General features: G+C 42.6%; 1 protein-coding gene across 1 annotated transcript in view; it reads right to left on the minus strand.

Moving 5' to 3' along the window:
- Nucleotides 1-20536, minus strand: part of LOC130293183 (uncharacterized) — a 294563-nt gene that overhangs the window by 39654 nt on the left and 234373 nt on the right. The window contains exons 73-79 of the mRNA XM_056541664.1: nt 19848-20047; nt 15255-15467; nt 13432-13577; nt 12222-12349; nt 9268-9415; nt 1434-1566; nt 1192-1347 (exon numbers count right to left, since the gene is read on the minus strand). Of these exons, the coding sequence (XP_056397639.1) occupies nt 1192-1347; nt 1434-1566; nt 9268-9415; nt 12222-12349; nt 13432-13577; nt 15255-15467; nt 19848-20047 (1124 nt within the window). The remainder of the gene's footprint in view (nt 1-1191; nt 1348-1433; nt 1567-9267; nt 9416-12221; nt 12350-13431; nt 13578-15254; nt 15468-19847; nt 20048-20536) is intronic.

Consider the following 20536-nt stretch of genomic DNA (forward strand, 5'->3'; position numbering starts at 1 on the left):
GGGGAGGGGGTTTGTATGGGACTTTTATATATACAGAAAATTCTGGACTGGTTCATGGACGTCTGGTAACATGTACTGGGGGCATGGGATGCGGGACCAGCTCAGGGCCAAAAAAAAAAAAAAAAAAAAGTGGTGTTATTTTGTTTGTGTTGGTTTTTATTATTTGTAAAATATTATTATTATTGTTGTTCTTATTCTTTTTGGTATATTACTGGTATTGGGTTTTTGGTATTGCAACTGTGCCAGGAAATTCACATTTAGTATTAATGTATATTAGTGTATATAGTTTATTAGTATGGTATGGGTATTATAGGAATATGTCTTTTGTAAATATTGTATATATTTGTTTGTGTGCAGGAATGAGTGTGGGGTGGACCGGTGTTGTATTTTATGCTATGGTGTTGGTTTTATGATTCATTATATTGATATGTTCTGTCAGATATGGTATGTTTATGTTTGTAATTATTTATTGTTATGTTTGAAATTTTAATAAAAGATCTACAGGATATAACTCAGGATCAGTACAGGATAAGTAATGTAATGTATGAACACAGTGACCCCATAAGTAGAATAGTGAGTACAGCTCTGGAGTATAATACAGGATATAACTCAGGATCAGTACAGGATAAGTAATGTAATGTATGTACACAGTGACCTCACCAGCAGAATAGTGAGTACAGCTCTGGAGTATAATACAGGATATAACTCAGGATCAGTACAGGATAAGTAATGTAATGTGTGTACACAGTGACCACACCAGCAGAATAGTGAGTGCAGCTCTGGAGTATAATACAGGATATAACTCAGGATCAGTACAGGATAAGTAATGTAATATATATACACAGTGACCTCACCAGCAGAATAGCGAGTACAGCTCTGGAGTATAATACAGGATATAACTCAGGATCAGTACAGGATAAGTAATGTAATGTATGTACACAGTGACCCCACCAGCAGAATAGTGAGTGCAGCTCTGGAGTATAATACAGGATATATCTCAGAATCAGTACAGGATAAGTAATGTAATGTATGTACACAGTGACCCCACCAGCAGAATAGTGAGTGCAGCTCTGGAGTATAATACAGGATATATCTCAGGATCAGTACAGGATAAGTAATGTAATGTGTGTACACAGTGACCTCCCCAGCAGAATAGTGAGAGCAGTTTCATACACATAATCTATTTATTACCATTTGTTGATATGCTAAGCTGAAATAGAACAACATCGCCCTCTTTGAGGCACAGGATTGGATTCGGTATCTTGGGTAGAGACGCTGGGTCCGTTGATGTGGGGACCTGATCTCCAGCTCGTGCTTTTCTTGGTGTTGGCAGTGACCATGATTCTCCTAAAATAATTTGTTGTTATCTAGAATTAATTTAGACACAGTGCAATGTAAAAAACAGACTTTATGAAAGATTATCTTCTTCTGACCTGTCAAAAACACCTCGACGGCCTGAACGCTGGAAAGGAGAACACCGAACACACCGCTAGGACTAAATAATACAAGGTGGACTTGCTGACTGCTCCACACATGGTGATCAGGACCCAGGACATTCATCACCTCCTGTATGAGAGAGAATAGAAGAGTCTAATTGTTACTAAAGTTACAATAGCCTAGGTCTCCAAACATGGAACCGTATGCACTTTTATAAACAGTATACAGTTTTAAAACGCATACAGTGCACTTTTTCCCATACGGTTCCATCCGTTTTTTTGCCATACGGTTTTCTTTAGAAAAACTGATTGAAAACAGCATGGCAAAAATGTGGTGTGAACCCAGCCTAAGTTACATGGGGATGGGGGGGGGGGGGTGTATTTTATCATTAATTAATACCTGCTTTGATGAGTTAAAAAGTTGCAAATTTTTGTGCAAACCCTGATATGCTAAAAAAAAAAAAGTGCAACTTTTCAGGCTTTCGTGTAGCCTGCACAAGCTTTTAAAATGTGGGTGGGGCCTTGTGCACCTGCCAGAATTACAAAATGATTTTAGCTGAAAGTTCTGAGCTAGTGCAGATTTCAATGATGTGTATATTGAGCACGTTGAGTAAACAGGCTCAAAAAAAAAAAAAAAAAAAAAAAATAACCCCATAGAATGACCTTGATTTCTGCACTGTTAAATAATAAAGCGTGGTCTGTAATTGTGACTTAAAGGGGTCTAGACATGTTATCCCCTATCCAAAGCATAGGGGATAACATGTCTGATCAACCTCCACCCCGCACGCGATCCGGAACCCCTACACTCGTGTTTATGGGAGGGGGTGTGGTGGCTTAGTTCGCCAGTCATCCGGCACGGAGTGGAGTTCAATCAGTGCACCGGAAGACTGGGGGCCCCAACGGCCAGCCCCTGCGATCAAGCATGTTATCTCCTATCCTTTGGATAGTCCTTTACCCCTTTAAGGAGAATGTTTGGGAAGCCAAGGATTCTTCTTACTTTACCAGGAGCCATTTGTCTTTTAATAGATTTGGCCCAATCATACACTAGTCGGGTTTACTTAAAGGGGTACCCCCGTGGAAAAAACTTTTTCTTTTAAATCAACTGGTGCCAGAAAGTTAAACAGATTTGTAAATTACTTCTATTAAAAAATTTTGATCCTTCCAGTACTTATTAGTTCCTGAATACTACAGAGGAAATTATTTTCTTTTTGGAACACAGAGCTCTCTGCTGACATCACGAGCACAGTGCTCTCTGCTGACATCTCTGTCCATTTTAAGAACTGTCCAGAGCAGTATATGTTTGATATGGGGATTTTCTCCTACTCTGGACAGTTCTTAAAATAGACAAATATGTCAGCAGAGAGCACTGTGGTCATGATGTCAGCAGAGAGCTCTGTGTTCCAAAAGGAAAACCATTTCCTCTGTAGTATTCAGCAGCTAATAGGTACTGGAAGGATTACAATTTTTTTATAGAAGTAATTTACAAATCTGTTTAACTTTCTGGCACCAGTTGATTAAAAAAAAAAAAAAAAGTTTTCCACAGGAGTACCCCTTTATGGCCAGCATATAAAATGTCGGTCTAAGTAAATTCTCCCTATTGTGTGTTGTCTATTAATGGGACCTTAATTGGCTAAACATAAAAATAATAATAAAATAAGTAAGTGAACCCTATAAAATTCCATGGATTTCTGCATTGATTCCACATAAACTGTGATCTGATTGTTTTCTAAGTCCCAATTACAGACCACACTTTATTAGTTGTCAATTGAGAAATCCAGGTAATTCGATGGGGTTCACTTACTTCTTTTGTATACACTGTGTATGTTTACTCAATACAAGGCATGGATAGTACTGCTGTTTGTGTGCTGTTCTTTTGCTTTGGTTGCTATGGGCAACTGGTCAACTTTTCCTTTGCACAGGTTTTAATAAATCTTCCCCATTGTTTCTAAAATTGTGACTTTGATAACAAATCGGAGAACATTTTAACAGTTATCAATTGAGAAATCTAGAAGGGTTCTGAAAGTTTCACTTACTTTTCTCCCTGCCCTTTGGATCTTTACTAGAGTGGAGCGAGCCGGATTCGATCCAAACTTGGGGAGGGGGGCTTTGCGGTTCATCGAACTTTTGAACATTGTCGGAGCTGAGCTGTGCTTACAGCTGACAGCCTGAGTACAGCTCAGCACAACAATGAAGGAGTCAATAAGCGCTGCTAAGCAGTGCTAGTTAACCCCTTACTTGCAGGTGCCAGCGCATAGTGCTCAGCCCAGCAAGGTGAACAAACGAAACTTAACCCTTTCACTGCTGATTTTTGGTGAACCAAATACTCTCTGAAAGTTTGGCGAGCAGAAATTTCCCCCGACTCTTATCATTACCCAACTTGCTCTATAAAAGACATGAGCAGTGCATCTGTTTGTGTGTTACTATTTCAGTTACATTGTGTTTGTCTATTTTCGTGAGATTTAGAGAATAATCATATCACATTTTATTAGTAATTTATTATCTATTATTTTATTTGTCTCCCTGCACTGTGGATGTTTACTCAGTTTCTACACTTCTTTCCTTTGACCAAATTTATTATCTATTATTTTATTTGTCTCCCTGCACTGTGGATGTTTACTCAGTTTCTACACTTCTTTCCTTCGACCCTAATGAATTGTTTACGCGGTGTAGACCCCCTGTAAGAATGGATCTGTGCAGTCACACACTCATACTAGGTTGTTTCTTTATTGGTGCACCCTTCAGGTTCTAGAAAATATACCCGGATGTCTTGTACTGCCTGCTATTTCCCTTTTCCAGTCATCACCTAAGAGGCTATGGTCTAAATTACCTAAAAGATTAGAAGAAAAGTGCATCAGCTGTGCCTGTACCTGTAGGTTTGGATGCATCCCATTCCTACCAGGTTTCACCCCCTATCTACAGCCCTTGGAGAGTCCGTATCAGCAATTACACAGTCTCCATTTTTTTGTTCTCCAAATGAAAAAAATGATGAAAACAAACCGTGATGTGTCATAGGTGTAAAGTAACACAGCATAAAGGTTCAGCTCCTTGCCTGCCGGTGAACCCGCGCCACGGATCATTAACCGTTTCTCAGAAAAGATCTATTTGTGTAGGAACAAGCGGCTTGTATAGAACAGGAGCAGGGACTTCTAAGAAATCCACATGAATCATCGCAGGAAACTTTCACACTTCTGGCCTGGGTTTTTTTTTATTATCCCTTTAACTTACTCTCGATATAATGGATCTGTATTATGAGTTCTTCTTAAAGGGCAACTTTATTGCAGTTATTAAAATCCTCCTCAGCACCAAGAAATTCGGGGGGGGGGCTTCAGAACCATGCAGTGTGCATCCAGTTGTTACAAAACTACAACTCCCAGCATGCCCAGGCATGGTGGGAGTTGTAGTTTTGCAACACTTGGAGGCACACTGGTTGGGAAAAACTGATGTCATGTATAAGGAGTACAAAAGAAAAAAATAAGGTCTTATTTTATTTAAAAGAAATTCAAATCAACTGGTGCCAGAAAGTTAAACAGATTTGTAAATTACTTCTATATAAAAATCTTAAAGGGGTATTCCAGGAAAAAAAATTTTTTTGTTAAACAGATTTGTAAATTGCTTCCATTAAAAAAAATCTTAATCCTTCCAATAATTATCAGCTGCTGAAGTTGAGTTGTTCTTTTCTGTCTGACAACATCTCTGCTTGTCTCGGGAACTGCACAGAGTAGAAGAGGTTTGCTATGGGGATTTGCTTCTACTCTGGACAGTTCCCGAGACAGGTGTCATCAGAGAGCACTTAAACAGAAAAGAACAACTCAACTTCAGCAGCTCATAAGTACTGAAAGGATTAATATTTTTTTATAGAAGTAATTTACAAAGCTGTCTGGAGCCAGTTGATATATATATATATATATAGTTTTTTCCTGGATAACCCCTTTAATTCTTCCAGTACTTAGTTATCAGCTGCTGTATGCTCCAGATGAAGTTGTGTAGGTCTTTCCAGCCCTACCACAGTGCTCTCTGCTACCACCACTGTCCGTGTCAGGAACTGTCCAGAGCAGGAGAGGTTTGCTATGGGGATTTGCTCCTGCTCTGGACAGTTCCTGACACGGACAGAGGTGGAAGCAGAGAGCACTGTGGTCAGACAGGAAAGAACTATACAACTTCCTCTGGAGCATACAGCAGCTGATAAGTACTGGAAGGGTTAAGATTTTTATATAGAAGTAATTTTTTCCCCTCAGGAGAAATGGAATTTTCTTAATTAAGAGATAAAGAAGAATTGGTGCCTATGAGGTACTATGGGGGCTATTGGTATATTTTAAATGTATTGCTTGTTTTGGTTTATATATAATGATAAAATAACCCCATGTGCTGATTTCTGACTTAATTTGTATTATAAATACAATTTTTAAAAGATGTCAAGACTTCTGCTTGTTTTTTTTTATATTATATTATTAGTTTTGTAATATATGTAAGACTTTATTTTATTTATTTATCTAAATACCGTACATAAAAAATAATATTTATTTTTAAAGATGTCAAGACTTCTGCTTGTTTTTTTTTATATTATATTATTAGTTTTGTAATATATGTAAGACTTTATTTTATTTATTTATCTAAATACCGTACATAAAAAAAATTATATTTATTTTTAAAGATGCCAAGACTTCTGCTTGTTTTTTTTTTTTTTTTTTTACGTGATTAGTTTTGTAATAATAGATGTAGGACTTTTTATTTTATTTATTTATTTCAATACATAAATAAATATTTAGTTTTTAAAGATGTCAAGACTTCTGCTTGATTTTTTTTATATTATAATATTACTTTTGAAATAGATATGACTTTTTTATTGTTTTATTTTATTTATTAATTAATTTTTGTTAATAAAAAAAAAAAAATGTATGAACCCATTTAATAATGGTATTTTCTGGCTTTCCAGTTGATTTTTCTGTGGTGTTAACGCACAAATGTCGCAGACCGTACAAAGTCGCCTAAAAACTCTCATCACTGTCCGTGTCAAAGCCTCTACTGACCACACATTCATTGAAAAGTCTCTAAGGCTATGTTCACATCAGCGATGTGGAGCTCCCTTCCCACTGCTGATAATGGGGCTGGGACAACAGCGGAACCAGACAGGTCCTATTCACTTTCAATGAGGTCAGCCGGGGTTCCGTTAGGCTGGGTTCACATTGCCGTTCGCAACTGACCCATTAAGGGGTACTCCGATTTTTTTTTTTTATCAACTGGTGCCAGAAAGTTAAACAGGTTTGTAAATTATTTCTATTGAAAAATCTTAATCCTTCCAGTACTTATTAGCTGAATACTACAGAGGAAATGCTTTTCTCTTCAGAACACCGAGCTCTCTGCTGACATCATGAGCACAGTGCTCTCTGCTGACATCTCTGTCCATTTTAGGAACTGTCCAGAGCAGCAAATGTTTGCTATGGGCATTTTCTCCTACTCCGTGCTCGGGATGTCAGCAGAGAGCTCTGTGTTCCAAAATTAAACGAATTTCCTCTGTAGTATTCAGCAGCTAATAAGTACTGGAAGTATTAAGATGTTTTAATAGAAGTAATTTACAAATCTGTTAAACTATCTGGCACCGGAGTACCCCTTTAAGGCTGTGTTCACACCACGTTTTTGCCATACAGTTTTTCTAAAGAAAACCGTATGGCAAAAAAACGGATGGAACCGTATGGGAAAAAGTACACTGTATGCGTTTTTAAACAGTATACGGTTTTTAAAAGTGCATAAGGTTCCGTCCATGTTTATAAAAAAAAATTAAAAAAAGTTTTTGAAAATGTTGTCCGTTTTTAATGGGAGAGGTGTTGGGTGGGGATTTTTTTTTATAGAAGTAATTTACAAATCTGTTTAACTTTCTGGCACCAGTTGATTTAAAAAAATTAATAAATGTTTTTCATTTGTCCCTTTCTTTTTTTTTTTTTAGCCAATCGGACCCTAAAACAGGTCGGATGCAAACAGCTACTATCGGGTCCCGAAGTACCCCATTCACTTACATGGTGTCCGTCGGTGATCCGGTAATTTTACAGGAAATAAGCGGAGATAAAAACAGTGCTTACACTATTTCTTTCTACGCTAAACTCCCGTCCTTCCTGACGGTTTTCTGGCGGAACTCTGAATAGCGGAGTCCGACAGCAATGTGAACGAGGCCTTAGATGCTCATTATCTTTCATGATTTTAGTGGGGAAAAAATCTCTGACATGCAGGATATTTTTCTCCGCTATAATTCCGTCATTTCAACGGAAAAAGTTGCAAAAAATGTCCTAAAAAACATGAGAGCAAAAGCAATCAAACAAAACTGTTTTGAGCCATCGGAAAAGTCACAATTTAACAAACCAGAGCAACTAGATGACAAATAAGGTGCCAACAAACCTTCAGGCAACCAAAAATAATGATGTAAAAAAAAAAAAAAAAAAAAAAAAGGGTTCGGCCACACCAATATCGATAAGTCTTCCCTAAAAAGCCTTGTGCAGCCGAAGGCTGTCCGGACATGCTGGGAGTTGTAGTTTTGTAACAGCTGGAGGCACCCTGGTTGGGAAACACTGCCCTATTGACTCCCAGGTAACACTTGCCTGCAACAATTTTGCTCCCAAATAAATTCCATGTGTGTATCTACCCATAAAGTATGCCCCCACTAGGCAGATTTGAGGCAAATATTTGTATTTGTCTGTCTATACATCTGAATGGGACCGGTAGAAATCCATGTACCTGCTGCAGCATTTGCAATGATAGAAGTTTCTACAGAAAGATACCCCCTGGCCTATACATTTTACAGAACAAGTGCACCATCTGGTGGCCACACTGTGTATCCCATTTTTCAGAAAGATTTTTGTTAAATTATTGTTTAAAACAATGGTCCCCAAACTGTGGACCTCCATACGTTGCATAACTACAACTCCCAACAACCCCAGACTGCCAATAGACCTCCAGATGTTGCATAGCTATAACTCCCAAAATGCTCAGACAGCTAATAGAACTGCAGGTGTTGCAAAATTACAAATCCCAGCATGCCCGGACAGCCGTCGGCTGTCCGGGCATGCTGGGAGTAGTAGTTTTGGAACATCTGGAGGGCCACAGTTTGAAGACCACTGATGTAAAATAATTTAACTTGGTATTTTCCGGGTCATTTTACCCAAAAATTTGTTTATGGCTAAAAAATATGAATTCTTATCTGATCAGGTAAAAAGACTTTGCTTAAAAGGGTACTCCGCTGGAAAACATTTTTTTTTTTAAATCAACTGGTGCCAGAAAGTTAAACAGATCTGTAAATGTATTTTATTTAAAAATCTTAATCCTTCCAGTACTTATTAGCTGCTGTATGCTCGAGAGGAAGTTGTGTAGTTCTTTCCAGTCTGACCACAGTGCTCTCTGCTGACATCTCTGTCCATATTAGGAACTGTCCAGAGCAGGATAGGTTCGCTATGGGGATTTGCTTCTACTCTGAACAGTTCCTGACACGGACAGAGTTGTCAGCAGAAAGCACTGTGGTAAGACTGGAAAGGAAATTCAAAAAGAAAATAACTTCCTGTGGAGCATACAGCTGCTGATAAGTACTGAAAGGATTAAGATTTTTAAATAGAAGTAATTTACAAATCAGTTTAACTTTCTGGCACCAGTTGATTTAAAAAAACATTTTTTTTTTCCAGCGGTGTACCCCTTTAATGTATGATGATGTATTTGTAGCTATTGGTTTTCAGGCAAACCTCAGCATCTATTGGAAGGACATGAATCATGTGATACCGATAAAGAACCTAACTAAACCCAACTAACCCCAGATCCCTCACCGATCACCAAGCGGAATCAATTCTCTACCTACCAGATACCGGCTCCTCCTCTTCTCAGTCTCCTCAATTTGTATCTGGAACTGCATGTTGGATCCAAAGCTCATTGATATCCGCGGAGCCTTCATGATGCAGAAGCGATTGCACAGCTCTTCAGCGGAGACATAATGTAGACAGTGACACCTGAGGACAATATGGGAACCAGATTAACACACTCGTCCCGTGTTACATCCTGTATTGTACTCCAGATCTGTACTCACTATTCTGCTGGTGAGGTCACTGTGTATATACATTACATTACTTATCCTGTACTGATCCTGAGTTATATCCTGTATTGTACTCCAGATCTGTACTCACTATTCTGCTGGTGAGGTCACTGTGTACATTACATTACATTACTTATCCTGTACTGATCCTGAGTTATATCCTGTATTATACTCCAGAGCTGTACTCACTATTCTGCTGGTAGGGTCACTGTGTACATACATTACATTACTTATCCTGTACTGATCCTGAGTTATATCCTGTATTATACTCCAGAGCTGTACTCACTATTCTGCTGGTAGGGTCACTGTGTACATACATTACATTACTTATCCTGTACTGATCCTGAGTTATATATCAGACAGGAGGCTCATATCTTGCATTAATCTTTCTTTATTAATGCCCATAGCAGAAATATCCTATTCTCAATAACGTATTTAATAAAAAAAATTCAAAACTACAATTCCCAGCAGTCCCCTGTGAGCTCCCCCTCCCATCCCAGGCTGACTGGCTCCTATAAAAGGGACTGCTAGAAGATCCTCCTCCTCTTTCTTTCTGCTCGTAGCAGCCAGTCAGTTAAGTGAGAGTGTACATTCTTTATATTGAAAGATATATATATATATATATATATATATATATATATTCTTCTGTTTCCTATTTTCATTTTTCATATTTTCTTCTGTTCTCTCTATTTTTTCATATTCATTATCATTCTATATCTGTATTATCACTCTATTTCTGTATTGTCAGGGGCTATTAACCCCTTTGTTCTTTATATATATTGTTTTTTTCTTTCTTTATACCGTGCTTAGTTGTTCTCGGGACAGCGATATCCACCTCGGATCGCGGTTTCCGTTGCAGCGGTGGTCTTTCTGTCACCGCCGCAAGTACCTCACAGCTTCCCCTCCCTTTCCCCTCCCATCACTTACCGGCACCATTTTCCTCTGCTTCACGCCGTTTTTACTTCACATTCCCGCAGCGAGGTCCTACGCGCGGGGAGGAGAATAGAGGAGGTGTGCCATCCTCTCGCCGGCACCCAATCGCGTGCATCCGGCTGGTACTGACAGCCTATTACAGCGTTCTTGGCCGTAATCTCGTGAAATTTCGGTTCTGAACGCTGGGGCTTTGCTGTTCCTCCTTTCATCTTCGCCATTCGGTGAGCGAGCGGTGAGAGGAACGGCTAGGTGCTAGCGTTTAACATATTATAGAGAGGTATAACTGCATATTTCCTGATATACCTATTTACCGGGTTATTTTGCGGATATTGCCTTCTCTGTCTTATCACAGAGGCTTGCGTACCCTACTATTTAGGGTAACTGCTGTGTTACATATACTGTTATATTTGGCTCTCATAAGCCCATAAGTCACCTTTGATTGCCACAAGTGTCTTTTGTATTACTATTGGACTTCTTGCTAGTTGTTCTCTACAATAATGGCTGGAGAATCTTCTCAATCTGCCATAGTGGGGGAGATAGTGCTCCCTGAGGCACCACAAACGTTATCTGCCTCCCAAATACAGGAGCTCATCCATGAATCTGTGCAAGCAGCCCTGGCCACTGCAGCTGCTCCTGTTGTGCCTCAATGTACCCCTAGTGGGTATACGGCCAAGAAGGGCAAGGCTCTTTCTAAATGAAAACACATTACGGTGACTTCTGACTCCCCGGCTGGGGAAGCACAATTAATGCCCCAGGCAGGGCCCACCATGGCCTGCCAACCCGCATCATTGAAGGACTCTATTCGACCCCCGGGCCTTGGGGAGTACACCAAGAGGCATAGGTCCGCCAGACGGGCCTAGCCAGACTCCTTCGATACCTCTGACGCGGAGTCTGCGGATGAGTCTGACGTGCCGGACGGCACAGACTCTGAGTCTAACCATGATGATGTGGGCCTTCTGGCGGACTTTACAGATGCTGATCCGGAGGTACCAGGTGAGGCTATCCTGGATACATTGGGACAACCCTTTTTCAATCCGGATGCCATCTCGCATCCCCACTCAGGGGCCCCTTTGCCCTCAAGTGGCTAATTATATTTAATTCTGGACCCGGCGGGCCCTTGACCAGGTTAACAGAAACAAATTAAGGGCGGAATGCCCCAGGCCAATATTCCCAAGGTGGATCCTGTCCTCATGAAATATTTGCCAAATAAGGGATAGAAAGGTCATTCAAAACTATCCAGGACAGGATATTGGACTTACTTGGTCCATTAACAAAAATCCTCAACTTATCTGAGCGAGCAGCATCCTCAAGTGAGCCTGTGGATCTGGTCCAGCGCAGCGGATGGGCACAACGTGCCATTTGCAAGTTAGGAACGGCTAACACCACCTGTTCCATCGAGCGGTCCCATAGTGCTCTGAAGCGACTGTGATCCCTGAAGCATATTCCAGTGAACTTTGCACTAACTGTTGAGCTGTTCCTTAGTAAAATTTAGTAGTTTCCGTAATCCTGCATCTGTGGACGATATTACCCCAGCGCTTGACCCAAGAAGCTACTACCCTTAGAATGTGGAAGTTAAAGGGGTACTCCACTGGCCAGCGTTCGGAACTTAATTGTCCGAATGCTGGCCAGTGGAGTACCCCTTTAACGCTACCCTGGCTTCACAAACTTTATTCCAGACACATCACCCCAATTAGCCACTACATAGACATTGGTTAATGATGCACTTATGTTTTAGGTTACACCCCTCCCATCTATTACTTGGTAAATACATATAACTAAATGAGACTGACATTCCCAGCTCTGCGCTGAGCGATCCACCCTGAAGACCACAGTATGGAGTACAGTCATAATGCTGCGGGGACACACACTTCCTGGTTGATGAGAGGCGAACCTCCGCACTAGAGCAACGTTCTTCCACCTGCACATAAACATTAAGAACATTAAGACAAAGAAATATAGGAAACATAGGCTGACATTTATCATTGTCTTTAGACTGTTTTTTGTCTAGAAAAGGCGCAAAAAAAGGCGCAAGCAGGGTTTATTTGCGCCTTTTTGTTTACACATTTCTGCTGATTTTGAGTTGCAATCCACTGATTTCGGCAATACACATGATATGGAAGGGTTTTATGAACTGTGCCTTTTTGTGAAAAAGCGCAAAAAAGGCGCAGAGCCACTGAAAAGTCTCTAAAACTACACCAGCCCAGTGGTGGAGAACAGAATTGTGAATATCTTGGGGTACAGAAATGTGAATATCTTGAGGTACAGAATTGTGAATATCTTGAGGTACAGCATGTCAATAGAAGCACATTATAATTTTGTCTCACTAAAAAAGTGCAGTATGTGGGCTATACCCAAGGTGACATCATGCGAAGCACACACTTGCCTATCCATTGGGCTATTCCCATGGTGGCATCATGCTGGGCACTCATCTGCTTGTCCATTGAGCTATACCCATAGTGGCATCATGCTGGGCTTACATCGGCTTTTCCATTGGGCTATACCATTGAGCTTGTCCATTGGAGCTCACAGTCATCTGCTTGTCCATTGAGCTATACACATGGTGGCATCATACTGGGCACTCATCTGCTTGTCCATTGGGCACTACCCATGGTGGCATCATGCTGGGCACTCATCTGCTTGTCCATTGGGCTCTACCCATGGTGGCATCATGCTGGGCACACATCTGCTTGTCCATTGGGCTCTACCCATGGTGGCATCATGCTGGGCAAACATCTGCTTGTCCATTGGGCTATACCTATGGTGGCATCATGATGGGCACACATCTGCTTGTCCACTGGGCTATACCTATGGTGACATCATGCTGGGCACACATCTGCCTGTCCATTGGGCTATACCCATGGTGGCATCATGCTGGGCACACATCTACCTGTCCATTGTGCTGCACCTGGAGCTCACAGTCATGCTAGGCATGCATCTTCCTGTACTATGCCCTGTACTGATGGTGGCACCCTGACAGGCACACAACACTTTGTGCTGTACCTGGGGCTGACAGTCTAAGTCGCTGTTGCTGTCTGATCTCACTTGCTCGCGGTTGTCATAAAACACATATCCAGCCTGGCAGATGCAGGAACCATCAGATTCCTGGAACGACCGGTTCAGTCCTCGACAGACGCAGCTCCGGGAACCTTAGGGTCATTTACAATGAAAACAACACCAGGATCATTACATCATAGGAACCACCGTAAACGGCGACATACATTAATAAAAGATTGCCTGGGATTTCCTAATTCAACATGTCAGTACTGTACAGTACCGCATGTTAAAGGCAGCTCCTTGCCGGTGGACCTGTAGAAGCGAACGTTAGCGTAACTCGCAGTGGATTTCCCGCAGCGGGTTACCCACTGTGGGAAATCCACTGCGAGTTACGCTACCGTTTGCTTCTGCAGGAAAATAAAAAATAAAAAAGACCAGCACTCAGAGAAGACACAGTGCAGTCTTAGAGTTAATAAAATAGGATCAAATATCCAGATTATACACTCACTTCACTGGGGATTTTTGGAAAGGGATATACATCCACAAACCAAATTTCCCCTGTCCAATGTAATTTCAATAGATGTTCCTCAGCAAAGACAGGTCACAGTGAAGTCCCATGGGTAGGTTTATATTCTTTTAATGCGACGCGTTTCAAAGGTAAATTCTCCACCTTTTTCATCAGCCTGATGAAAAAGGTTGATAATTTACCTTTAAAAAAACGTAACCCTTCCAGTACTTATCAGCTGCTGTATACTTCAGAAATTTGTAAAGTTCTTTCCAGTCTGACCACAGTGCTCTCTGCTGACACCTCTGTCCATGTAAAGAAATGTCCAGAGCAGGAGAGGTTTTCTATGGGGATTTGCTTCTAATCTGGACAGTTCCTGACACGGACAGAGGTGTCAGCAGAGAGCACTGTGGTCAGACTGGAAAGAACTGCACATTTTCATTGTAGTATACAGCAGATAATAAGTGCTGGAAGTATTAAGAATTTTTTTCTGGAAGTAATTTACAAATCTGTTTAACTTTCCGGCACCAGTTGATTTGAAAACATTGGTTTTCCCCTTGTTTCCACTGGAGTTCACCTTTAACTACGATTCCGGACATACCATTGTTATTTCAATAGTCCTCTCCATAAGTGCTATATAAGCCTTTTTGTTCATATGCTAATGAGTCTCAAGTGCCCAAAAGGTGTTCTCCAGCGGGGCAAAAGTCCAGGGAAGTCCAGGCCATGTGCTCTTTATCTAGTGGTCAAACCGTGTAGGGATATGCAAGGCGATGAATAAAAGAATATGGGTTTGACTTATTTGGGCTCTTGCCATGCTGGGGAATGCCCCCTGGGCACTATGATGGTCATATAGAGCCACTGCTAACAGCGAGCCTGTCCTTGTGCCACCGGGATGCCCATTCATTTTAAAGGGGTACTTCGGTGCACTGAGCGAACTCCGCTTCATGCCGGATGACGGGCAACCACAGCCGTCAAGTCCCCTCCATTCATGGCTGAGGGAGGAGGCGTGACCATGGCTGTCACTCCCTCTTCCATAGACATGAATGGAGGGGGCGTGGCGTGACGTCGTAAACACGGAAGCTCCAGGCTTCTGTGTTAAAAACGTTGCGGGGGGTCCCAGTGGCCACACCATCTGCAATCAGACATCTTATCCCCTATGGATAGAGCATACGATGTTTAGGGCCAGAGTACCCCTTTATTGCCTGCCATGTAATTTTACACAACAGCCGATCACTGGGATTTATGAAGCCCGATATTGGTAATGTCATACTTGATGGTTGTTTCAAACACTTTCTCCCCCGGCCATACATATGACTCTACGCACCTTGCTGGGAATAAGACGAGCTGCCACACAGAAAGCATGACACCTGGCCAGAGAGGTGGTTGTAGGTGCCCGCTGGGCAAGGGTGGCAGTCACCTAATTCTTTCCCGTGAGTGTTGTTACCATAAGTGCCAGGTGGACAAGGGATAGGCGCTGTGGCCCCAGATGGGCAGTAATGGCCAAGCAGGCAGGGAAAGGACTCGAAGTTCTCCACACCTATAAAGAAGATAGAAAGTATACAGAAGTGTTAGGTGCCATCCATGCATTTCATAGGGAGTTCTCCCCTATAGGTCTTCTTATGGCTCTGTATCCAGGAGCCATGGCTAAAAACCTCATGAATCTAAAGTGTTTGGTTACGGAACCAGGGTACATAAAAACCATGAAGTGAGGTATATACTAGGTCCCCTATAGTCACTGATCACATTGAGGGGGAGGGGTGGCAGAAGAATGGAGCACAGACACGTGGATTGCAAAATTATTTATTCAGGGTGTGGACATTAGTGAATCCACAATGCTTATAGATGACATCTATGTGTGATCTCCTGCATTCCTCAGTGCAGGTTAAAATGCTGGACAGGTTCTGGTTCGGTCCGGCTCCTTAGCTGGGCACACCAGACATTGCAAACGGGAAAATAAAGCCAAACAGATATAATCTAATAGAGAGGAGGTGGGAAGGTCTCCGGCGGCACCATGGACCCAACTCCTCTATGTATAGAACACAATATACTGCACCCTCACAGCTCTTACCTATGTATATGTTCCCAAAACACAAAAAATAGAAGTCTGGCACCACTAATATGAACAATAGAGAAAGCCCTTCTATATACAGTAACCCCCCGACCTACGATGGCCCCGACATATGATCAAATCGACATATGATGGCCTCTCAGAGGCCATTGCATGTCGATGTCAGCATCGACATACGATGCTTTTATATGTCGGGGCCATCGCATTACCTGCTATCCGACAGCACAAAATGCTTAAGCTGCTGTCGGATAGCAGTGTAAGCATCCCGGACAGGTTCACTTACCTATCCCCGCTGTTCCGGGTCCACTTCGCGATCCTCCGGCATTTTCTGAATCTTCTCCGGGGTGCGGGCCTCGCTTTCTGGCGTCGTTATTACGTCACTACGCACGCCGTCCCGGCGCCGCAACGTAATAACGTCACCAGAAAGCGAGGCCTGGACCCTGCAGAAGATGCGGAAGACACCGAAGGATCGCGAAGAAGATGCCGGAGCAGCTGGACAGCAGCGGGAGCCCCTGGGACAGCATCGGGAGCGGTGAGGACGCGGTCCGGAGCGGCGGGGACAGGTGAGTACAGCTTCCTATACTTTACATTGCACGGATCCCTCAACATACGATGGATTCGACAAATGATGGGTCGTTTGGAACGAATTACCATCGTATGTTGAGGGACCACTGTATATTGTAGCGTACAGCACGTGTACCTGTGAATAAAGTGAAATGGAGCTGAGGAGGTGCTCTTATCCAGAAAGGGGTACTCCGGTGGAAAACTTTTTTTTTTTTTAAATCAACTGGTGCCAGAAAGTTAAACAAATTTGTAAATTACTTCTATAAAAAAATCCTAATCCTTCCAGTACTTATCAGCTTCTGTATACTACAGAGGAAGTTCTTTTCTTTTTGAATTTCCTTTCTACCTGACCACAGTGCTCTCTGCTGACACCTCTGTCTATGTCAGAAACTGTCCAGAGCAGGAGAGGTTTGCTATGGGGATTTGCTCCTACTCTGGACAGCTCCTAAACTGGACAGAGGTGTCAGCAGAGAGCACTGTGGTCAGGCAGAAAGGAAATTCAAAAAGAAAAGAACTTCCTGTGGATCATACAGCAGCTGATAAGTACTGGAAGGATTAAGATTTTTTTTAAAGATGTAATTTACAAATCTGCTTAACTTTCTGGCACCAGTTGATTAAAACATTTTTTTTTCCAGTGAAGTACCCCTTTAATCTTTATGGTGTTTGTATATTTTCACAGCCCTATAAAGTGTCTATTTAACGCACACACTGATAGGGATGTGAGATAACGGAGTCAAAGTTGAGGATGGGCTGTTTGTCAATGTAAGGGGTCTATGGTGACTGTCCCATCTTTGAACTCCACTATCTATTTATGGGGCCCTATATCATAGACGTGGCCCTCCAAAGGCTGTCCAGGCATGCTGGGAGTTGTAGTTTTGCAAAATCTGGAGGGACACTGGTTGGGAAACACTGCTCTAATCACTCCCATCTAATGTCAATTTACCTTAAAACTGATCCACATTAAACTGATCCCCAGATTTTATGCTGCAGCGCAGGGTCACAGGTCTGATCTCCATACAGGGGAGAGACAATCGTGAGGGGGCAGAAGGTACAGTACATACTACACATTTCTCTTAAAGAGGCAGTAACAAACAATTTAAAAGGGGTACTACGCACCTAGACATCTATACACAGGATAAGGGATAAGATATCTGATCGCGGCAGAACCCCCGCAATCACGGCTGCGGCACCGCAGACATCTGGTGCACAGAGCAAACTTCACTCCATGCCGGATGACTGACCATGCGGGGCAGAGGCTCGTGATGTAACGGCCACACCCCCTTAATGCAAGTCTATAAGTCTGGGTCCCCAGCGGCGGGACCCCCCGCGATCAGACATCTTATCCCCTATCCTTTGGATTGGGGATAAGATGTCTAGGGGTGGAGTACCCCTTTAACCATCTCAGGGTCATAGATAAAGCAACTGCTGTGTCAGCCACTTGTGCCAGAGCTAATGCCATATGCTGATGACTGGGCCAGAACAACTGCAGTTACATAGTTAGTACGGTCGAAAAAAGACACATGTCCATCAAGTTCAACCAGGGAATTAAGGGGTAGGGGTGTGGCGCGATATTGGGGAAGGGATGGGATTTTATATTTCTTCATAAGCATTAATGTTATTTTGTTCCATGAATGTATCTAATCCTGTTTTAAAGCTGTTAATTGTTCCTGCTGTGACCAGTTCCTGAGGTAGACCATTCTACAGTGATATTACAGATATAAAGCAGAAACCTGATATACAGGTGCTGAGATATTCTCCTCCTATAGTGGATTGGGCCAAAGTGAGAAGGATCAGCCCAGGAATCTGCACATGATCATACACATTCTCCCCTCCAGTATTACATATACAGAACGGGCTGGCGCCGTACATTTTGGGTGTAGCTGTGTTTCTTAACATCATTTTACAGATCATATCTACATATAACATCATGTTACAGTTCACAGCTACATATAAAAATATGTTTGTATTAATTTCTTACTTACATTATGTCTTTTACTCCAGTCACATGATGAGCTGCCTTCAGAATTCTACCAGGTAACAATACCAAATCTAACAACGTTCTGTCCTCTTGTCAGACTTAAAGGGGTACCCCAGGGGAAAATATATTTTTTATATATTAACACGTGCCAGAAAGTTATACAGATTTGTAAATTACATCTATTTAAAAATCTTTTTTCTTCCAGTACTTATCAGCTGCTGTATGCTCCACGGGAAGTTGTCTAGTTCTTTCCAGTCTGACCACAGTGCTCTCTGCTGCCACCTATGTCCATTTCAGGAACAGGAAGCCCCCGGAGCGGACAACATGGGAGGGGAGGGGGCACATGACAGGGGGTGTAGGAAGCGGGCAGAATAGGTTTTAGATCAGGTGGAAGGCAGAGGAGAACAAGGGGTTAAGGATGGGGAGGAGCGTGGAGGCCGGATAGAGAGGGGAAGCAGGGTACAGGAAGAGGAGGAGTCATTCGTCGATGGAACAGCATGTACCGCCCGCCCGCCTTGGGAATCGGGTGGTCTGGGGGGGGGGGTTTGGGGTGTTGCTTGTTGAGTGTTTTTGTCACTGCTGCGGGAACTGGAGGGGGATTTGGAGAGAGCTGATGGTGGAAGGATGGTAGAGGCTCGGTCATTATTTCCGGGGGGGAGCTGAATTGGCAGCCAGCTATTTATGGGGGTCCCTAACGGAAGGGACAGAGTGGTCTCCGAAGGTGGTGCCCTTGGGTCAGGTGCTGGTTGACCAAGGGCAAAGTAGGAGAGAGTGGCGGGACGACAAGGTGCCTTCAGGTCCCCTTCCAGCCTGTTACTAGCAGGTAGTAGGGTCATTTAAATTATGTAAAATTGTTATATTTTGTTATTTATATTTTGGTTATATTATTTATAAGAAAAATTAAAGATGTTATATTTTGGTACTGGTTTGTTAATAAAATGTTGGTCCGCTGTGGCCTTTGCACCACAATAAGGTGTTTGTGTTTCCTTGGGGGGCTACATGGTAGGGTGGGTGCAAGGGAAGCGTATCTCTGCTCTCCCCTAGTCATGTCCAGGAGCGAATCCCCATAGCAAACCTCTCCTTCTCTGGACAGTTCCTGACATGGACAGAGGTGTCAGCAGAGAGCACTGTGGTCAGACTGGAAAGAACTACACAACTGTATAACTTTCTGGCACCAATTGATTTAAGAATGAATGAATAATAAACATGATGGGTTCTGTAATCTGCAGCCCAACCAGCACCATCCCTGCTGCAGCACAGACATTATGTGATGATATCGAGCGATGGTTTTTGGTTTCAAGAATTACCTTGTGGACAGCTATATCCCGCTGGGCATGGCCGACATGTGGTATCTGGGGCACTGGCACTACGAAAAGTCCCTGGTCCACATTTACTACATGATGTCTCTGCTGAGTCCCGCAGAGTGATCCCATGAACAGCCGTACTCCCTCCTGGACAGGGCATCATGTGTACACCACCAGGGGGGCAGTAATAGGGGAAAGTGCAGCTACAAAGCAAGAATGACACCAATACAAGTTATTACATTAGTGGCTGGAAATCAGGACGGAACATTTAGTAAAAGGAGTTGTCTACTTAAAGGGGTACTCCGCTGCTCAGCGTTTGGAACAAACTGTTCTGAAGGCTGGAGCCGGGAGCTCGTGACGTCACGCCCCCTCACGTAGACGTGCATTGAGGGGGCGGGATGTGATGTTATGAGGGGGCGGGGCTATGACCCACAAGCTCCCGGCTCCAGCCTTCAGAACAGTTTGTTCCAAACGCTGAGCAGCGGAGTACTCCTTTAAGAAAATCCATTGTCATACACTGTAATATGGAACTTCTTTAGAACCCCTATTTCTTGGCTAAAGCGGAGAGATGATACAAAGAGCTGCTGTCTGGAGAACCTGTCCTATCTTGCAATGCACAGACAAACCAACGATGTGAATGAGGATTGTGTAATGCTTTATTTCCCCTGTGGTGGTGCTGCACAGAAATTTAG

The sequence above is a fragment of the Hyla sarda genome, chromosome 10 (assembly GCF_029499605.1).
Source record: "Hyla sarda isolate aHylSar1 chromosome 10, aHylSar1.hap1, whole genome shotgun sequence".
Classification (NCBI taxonomy): domain Eukaryota; kingdom Metazoa; phylum Chordata; class Amphibia; order Anura; family Hylidae; genus Hyla; species Hyla sarda.